Source organism: Oreochromis niloticus, linkage group LG17, assembly GCF_001858045.2.
Source record: "Oreochromis niloticus isolate F11D_XX linkage group LG17, O_niloticus_UMD_NMBU, whole genome shotgun sequence".
NCBI classification, from domain to species: domain Eukaryota; kingdom Metazoa; phylum Chordata; class Actinopteri; order Cichliformes; family Cichlidae; genus Oreochromis; species Oreochromis niloticus.
The window spans coordinates 4,685,825-4,707,345 of record NC_031981.2 but is presented as its reverse complement, the minus strand read 5'-3'; the positions used below and the strand labels follow the sequence as shown (position 1 = coordinate 4,707,345).

At 40.5% G+C, this 21,521-nt stretch overlaps 1 protein-coding gene across 1 annotated transcript in view; it reads right to left on the bottom strand.

Moving 5' to 3' along the window:
- Window positions 1–15,505, bottom strand: part of LOC100705678 (kinesin-like protein KIF21A) — a 43,782-nt gene extending 28,277 nt beyond the window's left edge. Inside the window, exon 1 of the mRNA XM_005451768.4 lies at window positions 15,074–15,505. Coding sequence (XP_005451825.1) covers window positions 15,074–15,123 — 50 coding nt within the window. The 5' untranslated portion in view covers window positions 15,124–15,505. The remainder of the gene's footprint in view (window positions 1–15,073) is intronic.
- Between the last annotated feature and the right edge of the window lie 6,016 nt (window positions 15,506–21,521).

The following is a 21,521-nucleotide window of genomic DNA, read 5'->3' as shown; positions in this document are numbered from 1 at the left end:
CTAGAGTTCTAGAGTTAGATTAATGTTAACATATAAAATTTTGAAGCCTTTGTAAACTACAGATATGTGTGATGTTTCACTAAGGGTGCAATAATGGTAATCAATATGAGATTTTGTTATTACTTCAAAATCAACTCAAAGGAACAAATAGTTGTAAGACAAAATGCATACAGAAAATCTCAATTTGGAAAAAAGTAAACATGTTTTTTAGTATGACTAACATTTTTAGAAAGATTAATTTTTTTTATCTAGATTTCACTCTTTATGCTTGGCTAAGCTAGCTACCCATCTCTATTAACTATTAACATGTGCAGCTAAAAGTTTGTAGGTTGCGAGTTGTTATGTAATTTAACTTAGCTTTTCTGAAAGTATACACACTGCCACACTGAACTAATATGTATACTTGTATAGTTTGTTGGCTTATGGACAAAGGTGAGAATAGTTTCTACTGAGGATTTTGCAGTCACATGACCGCTAACCAGGTCATGTTAACTTGGCCACCATATTGGTAGTTTCAAGTGACCAAACCCCCAGTCACACAGTGACTATCTGGCAACCAGTGAAGGAAAAATATGCATTCACCAACCGGTTGGTAAGCTGTTGCTGGAGGTTGACGGCAGTCACCGTTTCAATGATCGTGAAAGCCCCAGTCACATGGGTAACTTGGAAAAAATTTCTTTGCAAATACGTCCTCGTGATTGTACTGTTCGCTAGCAGACGTAGTTCACATGGAACACGCCGACTTGTCTGCAAACACTTGCCAGCAACTCTCTGAGCAGTAAAAACCGAGACACAAACTGGAAATGGAGACCATTTGTCTTCAAAGTAAAAGTTTCTTCTTTTGAAAAATGTTAGCACAAATTTTACTTTCAAAATAAATACTCTCAGTTTCTGGTTTGTATTGCAAAAACGTTTTACTGCCGCTCAGATAGCAGCTAGCAAGTGTTTGCAGACATATGGACATGCTCCATTGCAAACTACAGCTGACCAGTTTCACCTACGAGTTACTCTACAGCTAAATGTTAGCTGTGCTAGCACACTCTGCTAAAGTCCTGAAAACATCCATGTGGTCACCAGAAGGTGCTTTCAAACGAAGCTATTGTTCAAAGTTGCACTTTGTGGCTATTGTAACTTCAGGTATACTGCTATCAGACACATTAAAAGAGTATGTGCTGAAAAACAGTAACATCCATTACTAATTCACTCATCAAATCAGTATGCAGATCAAGTCGTACATGACTAAAGATATGGAAGGAAACTGAGCAGCTTTTTAGCACAGTTCAATAAGAGAAGCCACAGCCTGTCACTGACTGATGAGGGGAGTTTAGCGACTGAGACAGCGTTCACTGAACCATTAAAGAGATGAAAAGGAGAAAGGCAGACACACTACCCTATATGCACACATACCTATTCAAACAAACACACACACACACACACACACAGAGGGGATTTGTCAGCCTCTCTCCATGTGACAAATCCTGCTAGGCTCCTGCTCTCACTCTCATTATTGCGATTATGGTGAAAGCCGGAGAAACAGTGAACTCCTCAAACACACACAAAAACCCAGGCTTCATATATGTAGCCTGACTATGACCTGTGAAGACCTGTGGAGACGTTTTATCAAAAGGAAAATCTGATGTACTGTTATTGTGACTGATAAAAGGAATCAACAAGAAACGATGACATACTAATAAAAAGGAGGCGAGTCACACCATGACCACCATGCTGCTTATCTCATCCTTCCTAAAACACAGCCAGTCAAATACTGACATCAGTACTCCTGCCAATGAGAAAATCAATTCAATCCCCTAGAGCCAGTCCCTGTGCATCATCACTAACAAATCAACATTAACAGTAAACCTCGACATCTGATTCCTACTTAATTTAATCCTGTGTGATTTATTTTTAGCTTTAAGCACCACTTACAGCTGAGTGCACCGAGTGATTCAGCAAAAACAGAAAGGCACATCTGAGCTTAAAGGGCAGCAGACACGACTCTTTTCTCCACATTTCACAGTGAAACCAGCAGAGTCACAGTCACATCATCACAGTCATATATTTTTAGATCTTTGAAAACTTGGAGTTATTTGGTATGTTGGTATGAGCAGTGCTAACTCAAAATTAGTGTAACCAATTACCAGAGATTTTATATTTGTTTGACTTTTTTTTTTTTTTTTTTAAACATGTGATAGTAGTATATTAGTTACAGATTATTATAATCAAACACACACTGATTATTATACAAGTAGCAACCTCCAGGCAACATGAACTGACAATACTGCAGTTCCTCACATGGCCACTTGAGGCAACTTAAGAAGCTGCAGTCATTTCTCTTGTCAAGTTCCCCCTTTATGACAGATAGCAGGTGAATTTTTATAAAACTCACCTGTTTAAGCTGTGCATAACTTTAAGGGTATACGTTTCTACAATAGAATCACTGTGGAGACTTCTTTGTGTTGCCAGTTTTATGGGCATATCTAAAAACTACAAGAATGACCATGTGCATCCTCATTAGAGATTTGTGTTGCTATGAAGCCTCAGGTTTACACTGTTGACTGGTAATTATGCAGCAATGCGTTTCAGGTCATTTCACAAAGAAATACGAAAGTAATGTAACAACTAGTGTAATGATATTTGAATTTTGATAATGTCAAAATTATGAGGTATGTAACTCAAAATAACTCAGACAGTAACTCCAAAATTTTGAAATAGAAACCTGAAATGTTGAACAGTGGAAAAAAAAAATACTTTTGTATTTTAAAGAATAGACTATCACTCTATTCTTTAAAAGGCAAAAGTATTACAAATGAGCTATTCATCAACTGACATATCCCGGGTCCAAATTTATTTTATGACATAAAAAATACGTTCTAATTTAATGCTAGTGGAGTCTAGTTATCTTATTAGGAATAATTTAACTGAGCTGGGAAAATTACCCAAAGTAAATGTAACACTGTCAAACATATCACATGTACAAATGTAAAAAGTGTCCACCTGGTAAAAGAATAAAAGCCTAACTATATGTCTGTAGTTAGCTAGGGTTTTGGTTAGTTAGCTTAATAAACCCGTGAGCATAGTATGGTTTTTATTTAGGATGAGTTTGGTATTTAAACTTGAAATAAGACATTTTTGTTGCAAAAATAAAGTGACACATTATCCAAAGTTTAGATAATTAAGTTTGTGAGCTGCATTTTTTGTGCAACTGAGAAAATTATAGACTAAAGCTACTATGGCATAAACCTAGGGTGTGAAATTTGCTTTTAAAACTGAGTGCACAATTGAAAGCAGAGTTTTGGCTATTTGTAATGATTTTTTGTTCTTTGTTCTTTTTCTAGATACCTCAAATTAAAAAGAAATCCTCTGTAAAAACTCAGGTGAAACAGTTGAAGTTGTCTGTAAGTTGTTAATCTGAGTTGACTGTAGTTTTTTTAAGTGCTGTAACTGCAGACTGAAGAGAGAGATGCTACCCAACAGTGGGTAATGAGGCTATAAGCCGGTCACAGTAACACATGCACACCACTCACAGGTGCATACAATCTCACGCACAAGGTCTACCTCGTCATTTGATGCTAATGTAACTGAGACAAGGGAACTGCAAACACTCAGATTTCAGTGACACGTCCCAAATTTCTTCGAGTCAAAGTTCTCTGTTGGGATGTAAACACCGAAAAACTATTCTTCCATGCTCTATAAAGGAAACATAATTGTAGTGCGGCTCTAATTTACATTCTTTTAAACGTGTGCGAGTGTGCATCAAGAACACCTTCAAGTACAGCATAATGACTACCTTATATAACAACATGCACACTGTATGCCTCTTTAAGCCAGCAGGTGCACAAGCTGTGTTTTTCCGTTATTTTTGAGTCTGTGTGTGTGTGTTTGTGTGTGTGTGGACTAGCTTGTGTAATATGTTCCTAGTAGCCTTGAGCAAAGGGAAGAACAAGGAGGTACAGAAATGACACAAGGAGAGAAAGTAGATCCTAAGTACAGAGCGAACCCTCCAGCCACAACGAGCAGCTACTGCTTTAACTCACCACAGCACAGCACGACTGCATTTTTAGTAACAGCCTCTATTGTCTAGCAGCTCGTCTTGAGATCTAGAGCCAATTCATTGGGTCACTCTCTTCAGTGTGCTGAGAGAGTCAAAGAGTCAGTTGAGAGATTCATCTGTACAAGATATTCATTGTTTTTTTTGTTTTGTTTTTTTTGTCTGTCCCATTTGGTTCTTTAGCCGTCAGAATTGTTGTCTGAAGACCAACAAGGATACCAAATGGATTTATTTTGCCAAATGGATCATCATGGCATTGCCGTATTGGTCCATTTGATCAAACTTTGTTGTTATTATTTACTTTATTTTCAGTTGTTACAGATGGGACAGACATGACTGGGGGATAGGAAAGGGAGAAAGAAAGAGAGGAAGGAAAAGAAAAACAGAAGGGAAAAGGGACAGTGAGAAAGGGCACTTACAAAGACAAAGAGAAAGAAAAAAAATCTCCTGGATCACCTGTTGAGAGAAAAAGAAGAGAAAACAAGCAAAAAAAACCAAAAAAACAAAGCAACATACTAAACACAACACCATCACGTTAATCTAGCTAAGTGTGAACAGCAGTAAATACTAAATATTGAATGTTGTTGTGCAGCACGCAGGACAGACAGCGCACAATGTGCTTTGAAGTAGCAGCTAAGAAAGGTGTAGTTTATGTCTACGAACAGTGAACACCCGTGTGCACACCTGTGTGGATCAACGCGCTTGTATACAAAAGGTTTCCCCATGTAACGGTCTGCTAGAGGGTGTGGAGGCCCATAGCCCCGTCCCCCAGGGCATGAAGCAGGCATGGAGGAGATCCAGGCTCCAGACATCCAGAGGCCCCAGAGTGCGAGAGCCCAAGGAGTACCACCGGAGGGGCATCCGTGCCACCCTCCTGGGAAGGGCTGAGGAGATCCCCAGACAAGGGGTCACCCAGTAGCCACGGAGCAGAAGCCAGAGGGGGCTGCACCGGTGTGCCCGCCGGCTCTGCCGGCAGCCAGCTGTGCCAGAGTGAGAGCCAAGATATTCATTGTTAAAATGTGGGACGTATGCACAGATGAAATGGACAGGTTACATCTAAAAAAACGCTCCAAGTTAAAGCCAATAATTTGGGTTGAATTTAAACATATTTTGAAACCACTGTAAAGGATTAAAATTGAAGGTGCAGTTACATGTAACTACAAGAATACCATATACCAGAAGGACATCTATCCAGCCATCCATTCAGCTTTTTTGGCACAGTTTGGGTCTACTTGTACCTTTAGAGATTAGGGTCAGTACAAAGAGTTCAATAAAACATTTCTATCCTGATGAGGATAGACTTTTCCAAGGTAGTAGTACCCCCATACACAGGATCACAGAATTGCTCAAAGTGTACGAAAATGATGTGAATCGCACGGCCTTTGCAGGGGTGAGATTTTAACTCAAAGTCAACCCTTTGAGAGATTTTATACTCTCCTTCTTTGTCATCAAAACACCAAAATGAGGTCATAACTTTTGTACAAATGCCGTTCTGTCCTTCTGGTAGTGAATGTTTGTAAAGCTCTTAACCCTCACATTTGGCATCGTCAGGGTAAACATTTGTTTGCCTTTCTCTGTTTTAATAACTTGTTTAAAATAGATTATCACTGTCAAAGGATCAAGCTGATAATTTATCGCAGTACAGTAAGAAACATGCATCTCTAGTATGCTTTGCAAGATGATATGTGCTCCACAGTTTTCTCCCACCTCAGACAAAAAAGAAAAAAGATTTGGGAATTTCCATTCTTTCTCAGTGAACGATGCATTCGTGTCATTTTGCACTTGGTGTTCTCCAGAAGCCAATAAAGAAGTATTGTATGAAGCCCACCTTTAATCATTCTTTTCTCTGGAATCTGGTGTGGAAACAACACCAGACAATGGTGGTGGTGGGGGGGGTTGGAAAAGACCGAGTAGGAAAGAAGAAAAAAAGAGGGCATTCTGCTGACTCAGGCTTTTAGTTTCCCTCCCTCAAGCTGCCCTTAGATCCGTGGCAGTCCAGTCACAGGGGCATCGCTGCACACCCCTACATGTGAAAGGACCCAAGGTTGCCAAGGTAACAGCTAACATGAGTCCACACAGGCTGCCAAAGGAAAAATGCCACGGGGTCACAGATGAAAGTTCTGACAGCTTCCTGGGTCAAAGATCGCCGGGCAGGAAAGAGGGAAAGGTGGAAGAGGATGGTGGTTATCACCTTGAGAGGCAGCCAGAGAGGGCATATCAGCACACACACACACACACACAGGCCTCCAGCACTGATACCAGCATAATAAAAACATTCCTTTTTGACAAGGACAGTTCGGCCCATAATGGCACATGTGGGAGTCACGCGGAAATTCAAGAAGGCAACACAAACACAGCAAGCATGAAACAAGCAGGAGAGTTTTGAAATGAAGCTACAGTAAACAAATAAATACTAATATTAGGAAAATTTGTATTGAATTGACCTCTGCGCTATTTAGACAGAACTTATTGAATATCAGTAACAACATGATCACATGACAGAAGCTGGCAGATGGCTTGCAGCATGCTTCTCTTTGTGTCTCAGTTCACTTGAGTTGATTCATGAATATTTATCGTGGATACGCTTGGATGGTCGCAGGTCAGAGGAGGCACACACACACACACACACACACACACACACACACACACACACGAGGAGTTTTTGGTTCACCGCAGCGGACGCACGGGCCTTTGCCCTCAAACATAATCCACAAAGGTCAAAGAGGAGGAGCCAGTAGGCGTCAGACAATCTGGAAGAAGCAGCTGGGGGCTGGTTTCTAACAATACTTGTTTTTATTGTTGTTATAACATAGAAACTTTATTTGGTACCTATGTTTTTTCAATGTCCTGTCTATGTTGAGTACAGTCAGAGCACACGCCACCTGACTACGGCATAGAGTAAAAACCATGAGGAATTTCTATACCAGATCTTTTTCACAAAAACCCTACTGCCATGATGGACGCAGGTGTTATGAATCACATTAATGGGGGTCCTGTTCCACATAAGCACTGAGCCTTTATTAATGTGATTAGTCACACCTGTGTTTGTGTCCTATTTCAGGTCATAATGGCTGCTGTGATGAAGGTCAGTGACTGAAAGAGAATATTTGTGGCGATGTAATCTAGCCCGATGACCACTTAAATCATCTTTGCACTAACATTAACTCCATCCATCCATCCATTCGCTTCCGCTTATCCTTGCTTATCCTTCATTAACTCATTTAATATAAATTAGATTTTGATAACATGGCTATGTTTTTGTTGTTTTTTTGTAACCAAATAAGTAACCAACTCATGCACTGTTTTAAAACATACTTTTGGCATTTCTACTGGGTTAAATGGACATCACATATGCAATCATCAGCGACAACATTAACATCACCTACCAAATATTTAAAAAGTCCTGCTCATACCACCAAAGCAGCTCTGAACCATTCCTTCAGGTGGGTTAAAGCCACTGGATGTGGCTTGTTTCAGTGCATTCTAGAGATGCGCTATCAGATTGGGATGTGAAATATCTGAAGGTCATCTTAACACATTCTCTCTTATTTCTGAGCAGTTTCTGCGGTGTGGTGGGTGATGTCGCATTGTTTCCCACACACAGACTTTAATAGAGCGGGGTTATTTATGACTGCAATTAGATTTTTTAAATTTTCCATCAATGAACAATCCACTTGCGGTCAATCCCCAGAAAGTCTCTCCTCCCATGGTGGGATGGACTCCAGATCCACTGCAGATGGACTACAGTTGGCTATGGTAGTCCCTTCTTCTTTAGAACTGGTTTATGTGCTGGTTTACCAAAATCAGTGGAGCTGCAGGATGCTGCTGCTTTTGGAAGCTAAAGTTGGAGTCCACTGACAGGATGGGAAACTGTAAAGACTGGAGAGGCAGCTGACTGTTGTTTATTTACTGTAATAAGGCATGTATTATTTGTTAATTTATTTAAGCATGTGTGGGTGCGCTTTGTTTCATTTCCCCCCATTACTGCCAAAAATGCAGTGCTTTTACAGTCCTGCTGGGGCAGGCCACCGCCATCAGGATCTGATTAGGTTGATCTGCAATGATGTTCAGGTGTGGTATGTTCAAAAATAACACTCAGGACCAAAGGTTTCCCAGTAGAGCATTGCATTGTAACGAGAAGGTCAAAGTTACTCACGTTACCTGTTAGAAGTTTTAAGGTTATGTCTGTATTTTGTCCAAACTGTTGGCTCAATTGCTGCTGCCCAAGTTTTTATAGCTTCTTGGTGCATTCAAAATGAGTACATTATTTTAAAGTATTCACTCAAGCCCATCTAATTAATGAGGAAAAGCTATCTGCTGTGGATTCCAAAGTGACTACGAAACCTGAAACCTCACTGCTCACCACTTCTGCCTTTAGGCTTTGAATTTTTAAAGCTGCACCTCGAGGATATCGACAATCTAATTAGATCTCTTGGCCGGCTCCTTCAGGCTGACTTTGTAACATCAATTATTTATCAGATAAATCATTAAGGTTTTGCATGATTTTTTGTGCTATGGGTGAAAAAAGTATTTGCACTACTGTGCCCAAACATGCACACACAGATGGGCTGTTACATAAGAAGATAGATCTTACACATGGGGATAGGCCAGTAAACACTTTGTGTTTGCTGTATCACCCAACATTGTACCACTGAAGAGCCCCATCTGTATGCTGTCAGGTGTGGAAAACATTTTTTTCAGAACCACAAAGGAAAGAACAGCAAACACATCTTAAGATCCATCAAGACAGCACATTCTCTTTTAAAGAACAAATTGATTTTTATGTTACATCATCTTTCCAGTAATAAATCAAGGAGACACAACAACACCCTGTAATGCTGTCCTTCTGTTAGAGCTCCAGATGTCTTTCTTTCTTGTTCTTTTCTGTTACCACAAAAAAAAAAAGAAGAGATGATAAAAGTGCATTTCATCACTTTGGACCGGGGGATTAGGCGCTCGCTAACAGACAGCATTAGCCACGCAGGCTGAGGCAGGTAGAGGTTGGCAACCTGCTAGCTGATTACGGGAGACACACAGATGAACCTAACTAAACTGTTACAGGAGCTGGGAGAAAGCTGGCAGTCAAAATGTTTCAGAGGTAAGAATCACAGTTCACCACAAGCATAACATTTCAAAATAATTAGAATGTTGCCACGGCGATTAATGAGCTGAAAACATCAACGCGAAGCTGTGGTTGAATGTTCAAAGACGTGAAATGAGCCGTTCAGGTGTGACCTGCAAGTGACTGTCTGTGAAAATTAATCAAAGATGGGACATTTTCTAAAGGTTTCGTATTAATCAGCAAGACAAAAAAAGAAACAGCTGTGACAACTTAAGAAAAGTATGCAGACTTTATAATGACAATTTGTATTTCGTTCATATTTGTTATCACAGTAAATTCAAAGCTTTTTGTTTCTTCTGTCTCATCTTCATGTAGTTTTAACAGCTAGGTGTGAGGCAGCCACATGACAATAACACGATTAGTTAAAGAAACACGAGGCTGAGCGACTTGCTGAGACTTATGTTTAGCATTAACAGTGGATTTTCATTCTTGGGGAAAGTACAGTAAATTTGCACATCTGCCTACTAAGAGCTCAGTTCAACTGCTGCACTGTACATTTTTGAATTCTAACACATGTATTCATATATTCAATAATTACTCTGGTTGCCAAAAAATAAATAAATCTTTCAATTTCTACATTGCCAAATCACAACAGTCCCTTCAAAGCAGTTTATATTGTAAAGTAGCTGCAGGAATTTCAAGGGTGCCGAGCCAGATCTCCAATTAGCTGAGTCTGGCTTCTAAAGCAACAAACAGACTACAATTATAATTGTTATCATTACTACTAAAGGAGGCCGAGGATTAGCGAAACATTTGCAACCCAATATAATGCCAAAGTGTACAATAGCAGCCCATTCCCAGCCCACTCCCGAGGCGTAATATACCGACGATTTGTCAAATCCCGCGGCGTTCCTGAGGAACGCGGAAGGTCAATTTCGCGCCGGGTTATGGATGAAATCCAATAGAATGATGCTCCTGCAGTAATACACGTTCCAGCCCTAACCATAACCTTATCCCTAACGTTAACCACAACTTTAATGACGTTAGCTAGTGTTTTCCAAAGCGATTTAAGTAAAATGAACGTACATGTGTAGATTGATTCCAAACGGTTCTCGTGTTTCCTCATTTTTCCGAACTCGTAATATAGGAACATGTTGGGTTCCTGAAAGCGTAATATACCGACGATTTGTCACCTAGCATAAAATGTTACGCTTTGGGAGCAGTGTTGGGTAAGTTACTTTAAATTAGTAACTTAGTTACATTACTAGTTACTTCCATCAAAAGTAACTCAGTTACTTCAAGTTACTCGTTACTTTAAAAGTAACTAGTTACTAGGGAAAGTAACTTTGGTTTTACTCAGACTTCTCTTGTTAATGTGTTGCTTCCGTAACTGGATACCCAGCCAGACTGCCAGTCTTCTAGCTTGCTTACTTGCCACAAGTGCACTGTGCCACCTACCAATAGAAAGGAAAAAATGATGTGCATATTTCCACGAGAGAAATCCCACGCCTGGACCATCGTCGACTGCCGCCATGATTCTAGCCTACGTCACAGCGTCATGTGCGCTTTTTACATCCAACACAAAAACTGCAGTCGTGGTGCTTTTGATTGTACTCAGAACTCAGAAATTCTGCCTTCTGAATAGGAAGATGTAGGTAACACCAGACTGCAGATGAGCTGCATACAGAGCTGGACTGGAACAAAAAAAATCGACCCGGGCATTTTGACTAGAGACCGGCCCGCCGTTATAGAAAAAAATCATAAAGCCTTTGAATGAAAACAAACACTGTTGTGACAGTGATGTACACTGTCTTGATGGTATATATGTATCAATCTATCAATTGTTTGTTGTAAGACTCAGATAATTATTTATTAAAAGCGAGACATTTTAAATGAGAATAAGAATGAAAAGTATTTCTTTGTGCCCCCTTTTCCCTGTTAATGCCCTACCTGGCCCCCTGGCATCACTTTGCTAGACCCGCCCCTGCACAGTTACCAGCTGTCAGCTACATAGAAAAGGATCCTGGTGTTATTTGTCTCTCAGAAACAGTTCATAACTTCCCTTCAACTCATTCATGTCACCTAAAAGGTAAACCTGTTTCTCCATCACCTGTTCAGCTCTGATGATTCAGTAAAGACATCTCCTGGTTTCATCTGCATGTTTCCCTCTCACCAGATAACCAAACCGATATCATGACCAGCAGCTTTACAGCTGTGGCTCCAGCAAACATCAGCTGATACTAGAAATTAATATTAAATAAATTCTAACAACAGCTGATCAAGCTTAAACGTGCTGCTGTTGTTTAACGCGACATCCGCTGGTTTCCTCTTTCTGGCGCAAAGTGGGCGATAAACAAACAAGACAGAAAAGCCGATCAGCTGATCATTGATCAGTTTCATGATTGAAGTAGAAACAGGAGAGGGAGGGGAGAGAATGAGAGAAGAAGAGGCAGCTGTGCAGCGTAAACACAGAATAACTCCAGATTTGTGTCTTTTTCATTGTAGCTGAAGTCCGGGACAAACTGTGTTCCTTTTCACCTCAGTACGAAACGCGTAATATTTTCTCTGAATATGAGACGATTCTGTTTTTTACTGAATGGTTGGCAACTCTAATAATTAACCGTATGAACAAAATAAAGTTCAACATCAGTAACATAGCACCCACCCAGCTGTATAGAAACTCCGTCATGCTAGCTAGTACGCAGTACGAAAAAGTCAGCATAACGAAAATAAACTCCACCTAAACTTGGTTTATATCTGACCCAGATAGACTGCAGGTCATAACTTCTTACCTGAAGTTCAGTTCACCTGATACTCGGACGGGCGGCCGCTTCGGGTCTCTCCTCTTGCCTCCACTTTCCCTCATCCACCTGCTGGCCTCCACCACTTGCTAATGTTACTGGATCTGTGGAAGCTCTGCGATAGCCACCACACGAAGTAACGAATAACGAGCCTATCTAAATCCCAGTAACGAGTAACGCGTTCCTGATTTTGGCATAATAACTAGTTACCGTGCTCGTTACCACAATAATAACAACGTAGTTACTGTAACGCGTTACTTAATAACGCGTTAGTCCCAACACTGTTTGGGAGTGAGAACGTGTTGACAATAGACACCGTGTAATGGACACAGATGAAGAAGTTGCAGTAACTTGCAGTACCAGCAGAGGGAGATATTTTATTTCAAGCCAACAAAAATAATTGTGGGACAGCATTTAAAGAGACATTACTAACACATTTACATGTAAATACACGTTAGTCACCTAGCTTAATCGTTTCAGGCATAGAGCAACGTTGGAATGTACCTTATACCTTCCTTGGTCTCCCTGGTCTTCCTTAGCTTTAAATATATTGTCTCCCCGTGTTGGTACTGCAGTGAAGTGAAGACTATGTAATAAGTCGTCATCTAAAGGTTTGTGACTAATTTTGAGTTATTATCTCAAAATTTCAACTGAAATGAAATTTTCAAGTTATTTAAACTCTGTTTTCAATTTCAAGTTTTCTCCTAAGTTTGAGTTGGTAAGCTGAAATTTGAAATAATGAACTCAAAACTTTAAAGTAATAATATAAAGGTTTGACTTACGAACAACAAAAATGCTTTTTTCAGTGATGGAAACGAGCTTCCGAATAGAAATCTCGACAATGATGGTTTGTGCTAGCATGTTAGCGCACAAAAGGCTATTTAAAGCCATATATCAGTGTTCTTGTTGGAGGCATGTTCAACATTCATTGCCCTTTCTGTTCTGCTTTGGTGTCCACAAAAATCCTGTCTGGCACTTGCTAAATATTCCACTGTGTAAACTAGCTGGCTGCTAATATTACATGGGACTGGTAAACAGAGCTCTTGTTGAACGGTCCTCTGATAATATTGCTGAATCCTACCAGCATATTAACTAGCTAGCAACTTGTCTTTTGGCTGTTTGTGGACACACAAGTTAGCAGCTAGCTAGTAAACATGGTTTACTAGCTGTTTGGTGCTAGACACATAGCATATAGCTGGATTATCATCAGTTTAGTTAAAATTACCCAACTGCTGTGAAATGCAACAGCACCAAGAAGGAAAAAACAGCTGTAAGAACACAGTACACCAAAATAATAAGCTGAAAGACTCTAAAATGTTCCACTGAGCTGATTCTAACTAAAGGGTTGGGTTGTAATTTATGAAAAGTTAGCCACTTTCATAACCCATATGGTAGGATGGCAGGGGTGTCGAACTCCAGGCCTCGAGGGCCGGTGTCCTGCAGGCTTTAGACATCACCCTGGGTCAAGACACCTGAATCAAATGATTAGTGCATTACCAGGCTTCTGGAGAACTTCAAGACATGTCAAGGAGGTCATTTAGCCATTTAAATCAGCTGTGTTGGATCAAGGACACATGTACAACCTGCAGGACTCCGGCCCTCAAGGCCTCGAGTTCGACATCTGTGCCATATGGTCATCAGACTTATGGTTTAACTAAAAATATTAGGCCAACATAAAACGTCATGTTTAAACTCAGTTTTGTATTAGGTCTTTTATAAGTTCATCAAAATAGCCTGTCGCTGTTGTTACACTTGCAATTCAGACTCAAAATACTAAGACGACCCCCCCCCAAGTGCAATTTAGTCTAGTTTTGAACTGAAGTTGTATTTATGTACTTACACTGAGAAAAATCAAACATCCCTCTAAATTCATCCAACCAAATACATAAGAAGAGACATAAATATGTGTGCCCAAAGCATTCTTCGTGAGAATAGAGGTTACTTACGTCAAAGAAATAAAGAAAATCAAACAAATCATGAACAAACTTATGGATGAAAACCTAAACCAATGAAAATCCTTTTTGTCTCACCTTCAATAGGACAACAGACCAACAAACACAACAAAGGCGCTTTAAATAATTACTGCACCTGACCTTTCTAACAAGATACAAAAGCAGGTAGGACAAAAACATGCAGATCTTTACTTGCCACACATCAAACAGCCTGCGTATGCGGTTCAGGCTGTTTTGTGTGTTCACATTAAGCTAAGACAGGAAGCCAGACAAATGTAATGTTCCAATATGAATTGAATCTTATTATTAAAGGGAGCAGCAGACCATGTGATTGGGGGGGTGAGGTGGGGTAGGGGGTGTACAGACAGATTATTTATTATCCATGAAGAAGAGAGAGAGAGCTTGTAAACTGAGCTGGCTCAGTAAACAAGAGTTCTGGGTCAAAGTCTGAATGCACAACAAGGAGCGAGAGGGACGAGGAGAAACGTGAGAGGGACAGGAGCTTTTTGTCCTCTCTCCTCCAATGAGATCACATGACAGCTCAGGTTTTTAATTCAAACACACACACAGACACACATTCCCATGCAAGTGGCTTCCAACAATACACTGGTGTCTTTATTGATTTGTTGTATTGTGACCAGACGGCGGCTATCTCAGTGTGTGTGCTGTGTAAGTGACAGGACTGGACTGGCCTCAGGGACAAGGGTCAGAGCGCGCGCGCGCGCGCGCACACACACACACACACACACACACACACACACACACACGGAGTAACGCACAAAAGCAGGGCGAAATATCACAATGAGTGACTGCAAGGGGCTCAAATGCACCTGCATTTATTAGAAGTGAGTGGATCCTTTGAAATCGTGTGGCTCACTCTTACTACAGGTGCAGTCTTCAAGGGAAGAAGCGGAAGGCCTAATCCCTCAGACACATATGGGATCCTCACTCATAAATCCAGTACAAAGCATGCAGGTATTAACAAGAGCAGCTCATGTAATCGAGAGCTTTATTTGCTTTGCACACCATGCAAGAAAACTTCAGCAGCTCCTGCCAGCTTCAAAATAAAAGCACGTTTGGGAAAGGAGCATTGTTGTTTTAGGAGAACCCAGTCAAAATGAAAGCAGAGTAGAGTAAGCAGAGTAACATGTGCATGGTCCCAAGCAGGTGTAACACGAGAGCATCTCAGGAGAGGCGTCTGCATCCTTACCTCAGGGCGACGCGCACCGAGCTCTCATCCGGCCCGCTGCTGCTGCTCATGGTAGCACGGAAGGTTGGCCCGAAACAGCCCGCTTAAATATAGCTCAGTTTCGCTTTTTTTCCTTTTCCCTTTATCCTCTTAGACGGGAGAGCGTCGCGGTCTCCCTCCCTCCCAGCTCCTCTCAATAAAGCGCTTTCTATCTTGGGCTTCCACCGCGGCCGCCGCTTTCGCCTCACCTCGTCGCCGGCTTGGAAATAAACCCCATTTTAAAGGCTCAGTCTATCCTATATGAATAGATTTGGATTCCATATTCAGGGAAATGTGGCTAAGGATTCAGCCGTGGTCACCTCCTAGGAGGCATCGTCGCTTCCTCCGGCCCGGGTGGAGTGCGTTGTGTGAGTGTGGAGGAGCCGGGATCCGCCTGGCGTGTGATTGCCCTGGACGTAACCAAGCTCCTCCCCTCAGGAGAGCCGTACCAATCCAGGCAGGGGGCAACCTCACACACCAGCAATAATAGAAGTAATAATAATAATAACACACCTGTGTCGACTGTCAGCTCAGTGAAACTGACTTTATCGTGACATATCGCTAAAAAGTCCAGAATATATGCATGTCCCGCAGTCTTTGAAACCCCAAACATGGCGATGTGAAACGATTTTAAACTTCCACTTAATATAAACCTGGCCTCTTCTGTCTGTGTGTAATAATTAGATGACGTTATAGGGCACAAAATTTAACTTGGCCACGTTGCCATCTAGTGGTGAATTTTTATCATTACACCCGTGAACTATAATTCTTAAGGTTTGTATTCAACAAAAATTTATAATGTATGTCAATGGGGAGACTTTTCAAATCCTCATTCAACTTACTCCTCTTTCAACTCTACTTGCACACACATTCACCTACAGACACCTTTTAAACTGTAAAATAAGCCAAGACATTGAACTATTCAGCTTTTCAATATCTTTTATAGTTTTTCTCCAGTTCCAGTATAAGTTTCATGCTTTCTTTTTCACCCGTTTCAGAGTTTATAATGAGTGTCAATGGGATGAAATGTTGGCTGTTTCAGTAAGAAGCTGCTTTGTCCACAGTTTTTGCTCTACAGTCATTATTTTACACTCAAAACGTGGACTTGGATTTAGAAGCAGTTTTTCAGCAGGTGAAATCGCGGCAGATTTAACAGGGCTTTGCCACAGAGCAACAGTACCTCAGTATTTACTCCAGTCCAACTGAAAGCTGTTATATGTATATACTTTGTCTCCACACTAACACACAATTAGTCTTAAAATAAAACCCACAAAATCGTTAATAATTAAAAACTATTTTAGCTGTTCATTTGATGCCAGTTCCACTCTTTCTCTGTAATTTACACTCTGATACTCACAGACAGACACACAGAGCAGATATTTGGTAAATATGCTGGTTTTTCATTTGAGATTCTTGAGTTTAGACATTTAAATACATTATTCAACTCTTCCAGTGATTTAAAGCTTTCAGTATTCATTCAGATGTTTTCTGACTCTAAATTGTATTTTTTCATTAGTCATTTTTTCCTAATACAGTGGATATGGAATCACTACAGCTCTTTTCATAAACAGACCTTTGAGGATTTGAGCACTTGGCAAAGATCAGGCAAGCGTCCTCTTAATTGTAAAACACAGCTGTGAGGATGTTGGATGACATTTGTGGTTCTGTGGCATGTAGATGGTCCTGAAAATAACTCTTAAACGCTGAGGTCCTGCTATGTGCATCTGGACCCTTACAAAAACAAAGATGTGGAGCAATATTAAAAGTTATTGGGAACTTTATGTACCAGTTTCAATTGTTGTTGTTGATATGTTAACAGTAAGAATAAGTTCAGATTCTCTTGAAAATAAAAATAAAAAACCTAACATGTTATGTTAAGAACACTTAGTGGACTTGTGGAGGTATTTTGAGAACATTAAGAGACTTTTATAAACATCTGAAGGAAACATATTCTTAATCATAGATGCAGACTCATGCAAAAATATTGATGAGTTATTCGATTTGATTTTGTAGCGTGAGAACAGAAAGATGGGAGTCTCAAAGTCAGTCAGTTTCTGTGGGTCTGACACAGCAACAGCACAGAGTTTTGAGTTTTTGGAAGGAACACTTTTCCTTCTTCTTTTTCTTCCTGATCTGAAGGTCTTCAGACTTCTCTGTAATATTGATAACAGATTCACCTGGATCAGATATGGATGGAGTTTCAGGAGTAGATTCGTCACAGGGAACATCAAGAACTGGAGGACTTTCAGAAGGTTGTTCTTCAACTTGTGGAACATCAGGGATTGGCAAAATCTCAGAAGAAGGTTCTTCAGTGGGAAGGACACCAGATATTGATGAACATTTAGAAGAAAGTTCATCGACTGATGGAACATCAGGCTTTGGACGACTTTCAGAAGGGGACTTGAAGATCTTGCAAATGTTGTTTTTTGCTGCATCAACAATTGCAGAAAGCAGCACTGCTGCACAGTTTGTAGTGTTGTTGAGCAGAATTTCTTGTGGGTATTTGGCTCAGATTTCTCTCACGATGGTCTAGACCACGTTGTCCCTGATGGAGCAGGAGAAAAAGGTCTGGCTATTCAGTGCTGTAAAAGTTTTGGAGACTCGATCTAAAATGGCTTTTGTGACACTGATGGAGAGTATGCTCAGACTTTGGGAGGCCATTTTTAAGAGGGGGCGAGGAGGAAGCTCCTAGAAGCTCTGCAGGATGTGGGTAACTATGTCTGTCACTACTTCTTGAGTGGTGAGCAGTTTGGAGCTTTGTGCTTCCTGCTGCTTCTCTTTAAGTATGCCCATGTAATTGTGGACATTGCTGAGGAGTTTAGGTGTTCTGGGAAAAGAAAAGTGAATTCAATTGACTGCAATCTGCAATCTACTGACATGTAATGGTGAAATGTTACACACTGTAACCTTAATGATACTTGAAAATAGGCCAGGTGCTGCTCTGCTTCAGCCTGAGTCTGTTCAGTCTGCACACACAGTCTGTGTAATATGTGAATAAAAATAAAATAAAATAAATGAAATTAATCCCACAAAACAGTTAAAGATTAAAAACTATTTTACACACACAGAGCGCATATTCTGCAAATGTTCTGATTCTTGAGTTTAGACATTTAAAATACATAATTCCACTCTTCAAGTGATTTAAAGAATATGAACTTTCAATATTCATTCTATTTTTTTGTCGTTAGTCAGTTGTTCTAATGTACACTTGAAAGATGTTCAGCAACTTTCCAACTTTGAAAGAACTTCTTCTTCTGAGTGAACGCCAGTTTTCAACACTTCTGCACTTTGGCTTTCAGGTGAATGATTCAGTGTATTTCAACTCATTCAACAGCTTTTCAACAAGTGTTCAGCAATTACAAAAATTAACTCAAACCTTTTAGCTATCAGCATTCAGGCTGCATTTTCTTGAGTAAATGCATGCTTTGGTTGTATATTTAATGTACTCTTTCTATTGGCTACATTAGTCCATCTACAGCCCCTTTCACTATGTACTTGTGCAGCATGGAAACATGACACAGTTCATTATTTCCCATTTATGTAGCACGTTTGAACGTGACAGTTCATTATAAGATAATAAGACAAAGTAAGATGTCTGGGGTGTCTGAAAAATCAGCTGGGTGTTGGTTTGACTCATAGGACAGCTTCAGCTCTGGGATTCTCCTGTTTGTATTCAGACACTCACTGCACCCTCTGTTGGAGCCTGACTGACACTGAAGCTTTGGGGGTGATCCTAGTTAGCCAATATTTATACACTGACTATTATTCTGTATGGTACATATACACATTTACAGAAGGAACAAAAGATCAGTAATTATTTATTCAGAAAGTAGGGTTCTCATTGGCCAACAACATGCCAGTCACATGAGAATGTGGTAGCTGCTGTTTTCCTGTAAAGTCCAGTTATAAAATTCCATGATAGCACTGTTGAAAACCACTAACCAGTGGATGATGTCACAGTGGATATATCCATCTTTTCTACTGCCTGTGATTGCCGATAATTGCCTATAATTACATTTTCACAATATCTCTAAAACTAGAAACATCCTGTCTCACACAAACTAGAAAACTAGTTTGTGCAAGTATTACTTCTTGGCTGGAATACTGTAATTTCTTTATTATCAGGATGTCCTTAAAGCTCCCTGAAAAGCCTTCAGCTGATCCGAAATGCTGCAGCGAGTACTGACAGGGACAAGAATGAGATGGCATGTTTCTCCCATACCGGCTTCTCTTCACTGGCTTCCTGTTAAATCCAGAATTCACTTTAAAATTCTTCTTGTCACATACGAGGTCTTGAATAATCAATCCTCATCTCTGTCTTGCTCCCCTCATCCTCAACCGGTCACAGCAGATGGCCCCGCCCCTCCCTGAGCCTGGTTCTGTCAGAGGTTTCTTCCTGTTAAAAGGGAGTTTTTCTTTCCTACTGTTGCCAAGTGCTGCCTCATAGTACTGATTGATCTCGACATTATTGTAGGTTTTTTACTTTCACTTTTACTTGCAATATAAAGCGTCTTGAGGTGTGGCGATTTGGTGAAACATAAATAAAACAGAACTGATTTGCTGACAGTTGCATTGATACTGCTGTACTGGACACATTATGTGATGTTAAAATAACCAAATCGTCTTTTCATGCATTCCTGCACATTGTCATAATTCCAAAAAGACCAGTATTGCCCAACCTATATGATTCTCTGACCTCTGCTAAATTTAAAGAACTATTAAAGCTCATCATGTGGTACAAATATCATCATTTATTTAACAGTGTTGAAAGCTGGGCTAAACTCAAGCATTTACTTAAAAGCTGGAAAAGAAGCAAGTTCATTTTTCCGAGGTTGCATTGCATCGTTTTATTTACAAGAAAATACATCTTCATCTTTCAACATAAAGTGATTTTTGATCAGATGACCTTAATGTCGCTCAAGCTCTCTTGCTGTTAAGGTTTAAAATACACAGACTCCTACACATGTGTCATATGAGATCCCAAAAAAGATGACCTGGGCTACTGTTACTGAAAATACAAAAGAACTACAGGTGTGGGAGGTAATTACGTCTTTAACGTAATTATGTAATAATTCCAAAGCGTAGTAATCCCTGGATTTAAGGAAGAATCAATGCATGCTGGTCTGTGGTACACGGCAGCCTAATACAAATCCCCTAAAAGTACAACATCATTCTCAAACTTACATATAGTCATCCATCTGCTTTTGACAGTGTTGAAAATATTAAATCTGGCTGCCTGTTGCCATGGAATAACATGAAAATGGCCTTTCCCATAATTCCAGTTCACACACCACGCTGTACAGCAGATCTGAAATGTAACACCACATTGTGGCTCTTGTAAAATGAAATAGCATGCACTATTAACACAATTATAAAACGACAAGCTGTTAACAAAGAAGAAACTTGTATGATCCAGTGGCGTAGAACTTGCTTCATACATAATCTCTCACTTACATTCAGTCTCTTAATAAACGATGGGGTGAGAATGTCTGGGAGGGGGTTCGTGGGTGGGGGGGGGTTGCACTAGCAAGTAACAGTTCAGTAAGCCACTGCAGAGGCCTGCTGTGTCGTGGGGTTGGAAGAAATGATGAGGTCTCATTCACAAGCCAAAAATTCAATGCAGAGAAATGTTCATAGTCAGTAGCGGTTTTAGATACGGGCGACACGGGCGGTTGCCCGGGGCGGCATCGTGATGGGGGGCGGCATCACGGGCGTCGGCAAAAAAAAAATAATTAAAAAAAACATGCTCGTACTCATGCTGCCAGCGCATATTGGGAATGTCATAGGCACCGATCGGTTTTCTATCGCCCATTTGCTGGGAGTAAGGGCGCCCTCCGTTTGCGAGGTGCGCCTGCTGCTTGCGGCACAGGGAGGAGAGGGCGGGGCGGCGGGGGATTCTCTGGCTGGCTGGAGCAGCATCTAATAACCAACTCGCAAAATAAAACAAAATAAAAACAAAACAACAAACACGAAAACACCGGACATTACGTGAGAGCCCTCGGTGCGCCTGCGCGCTGCTGAAGTCAAAGTAAACTTTGTCGTCTCCGCTACATACAGTCCAGTATATAGAGAGACGAGACGACGAGGCTCCAGTTACAGCAGTGCAAATAAACGAACAATAAATATAGTAGAGTAAGAAAATAAATATACACTTTAGGACTCGGGGTAAAGGGATCAATAACAATTTAAAATTTATAATTTACAGTTTGATGATTTAAAGTCTCACACATAACCCGTCGAAAGGGGAGGGAGACCTGCTGCTTCCAAATAGAGCACATTTCATTCATAATGTTGTAAATCCAAGCCCATTATGTATTCATGATTTGAATCCTGGGTTGTGTGAAATCCCAGAAATACACCCTAGACAAAGTTAATCTGTGAACTAAGGTGTAGGTCTATTAGGTTATGTTGTGGTGATCCTCTGGTTGAG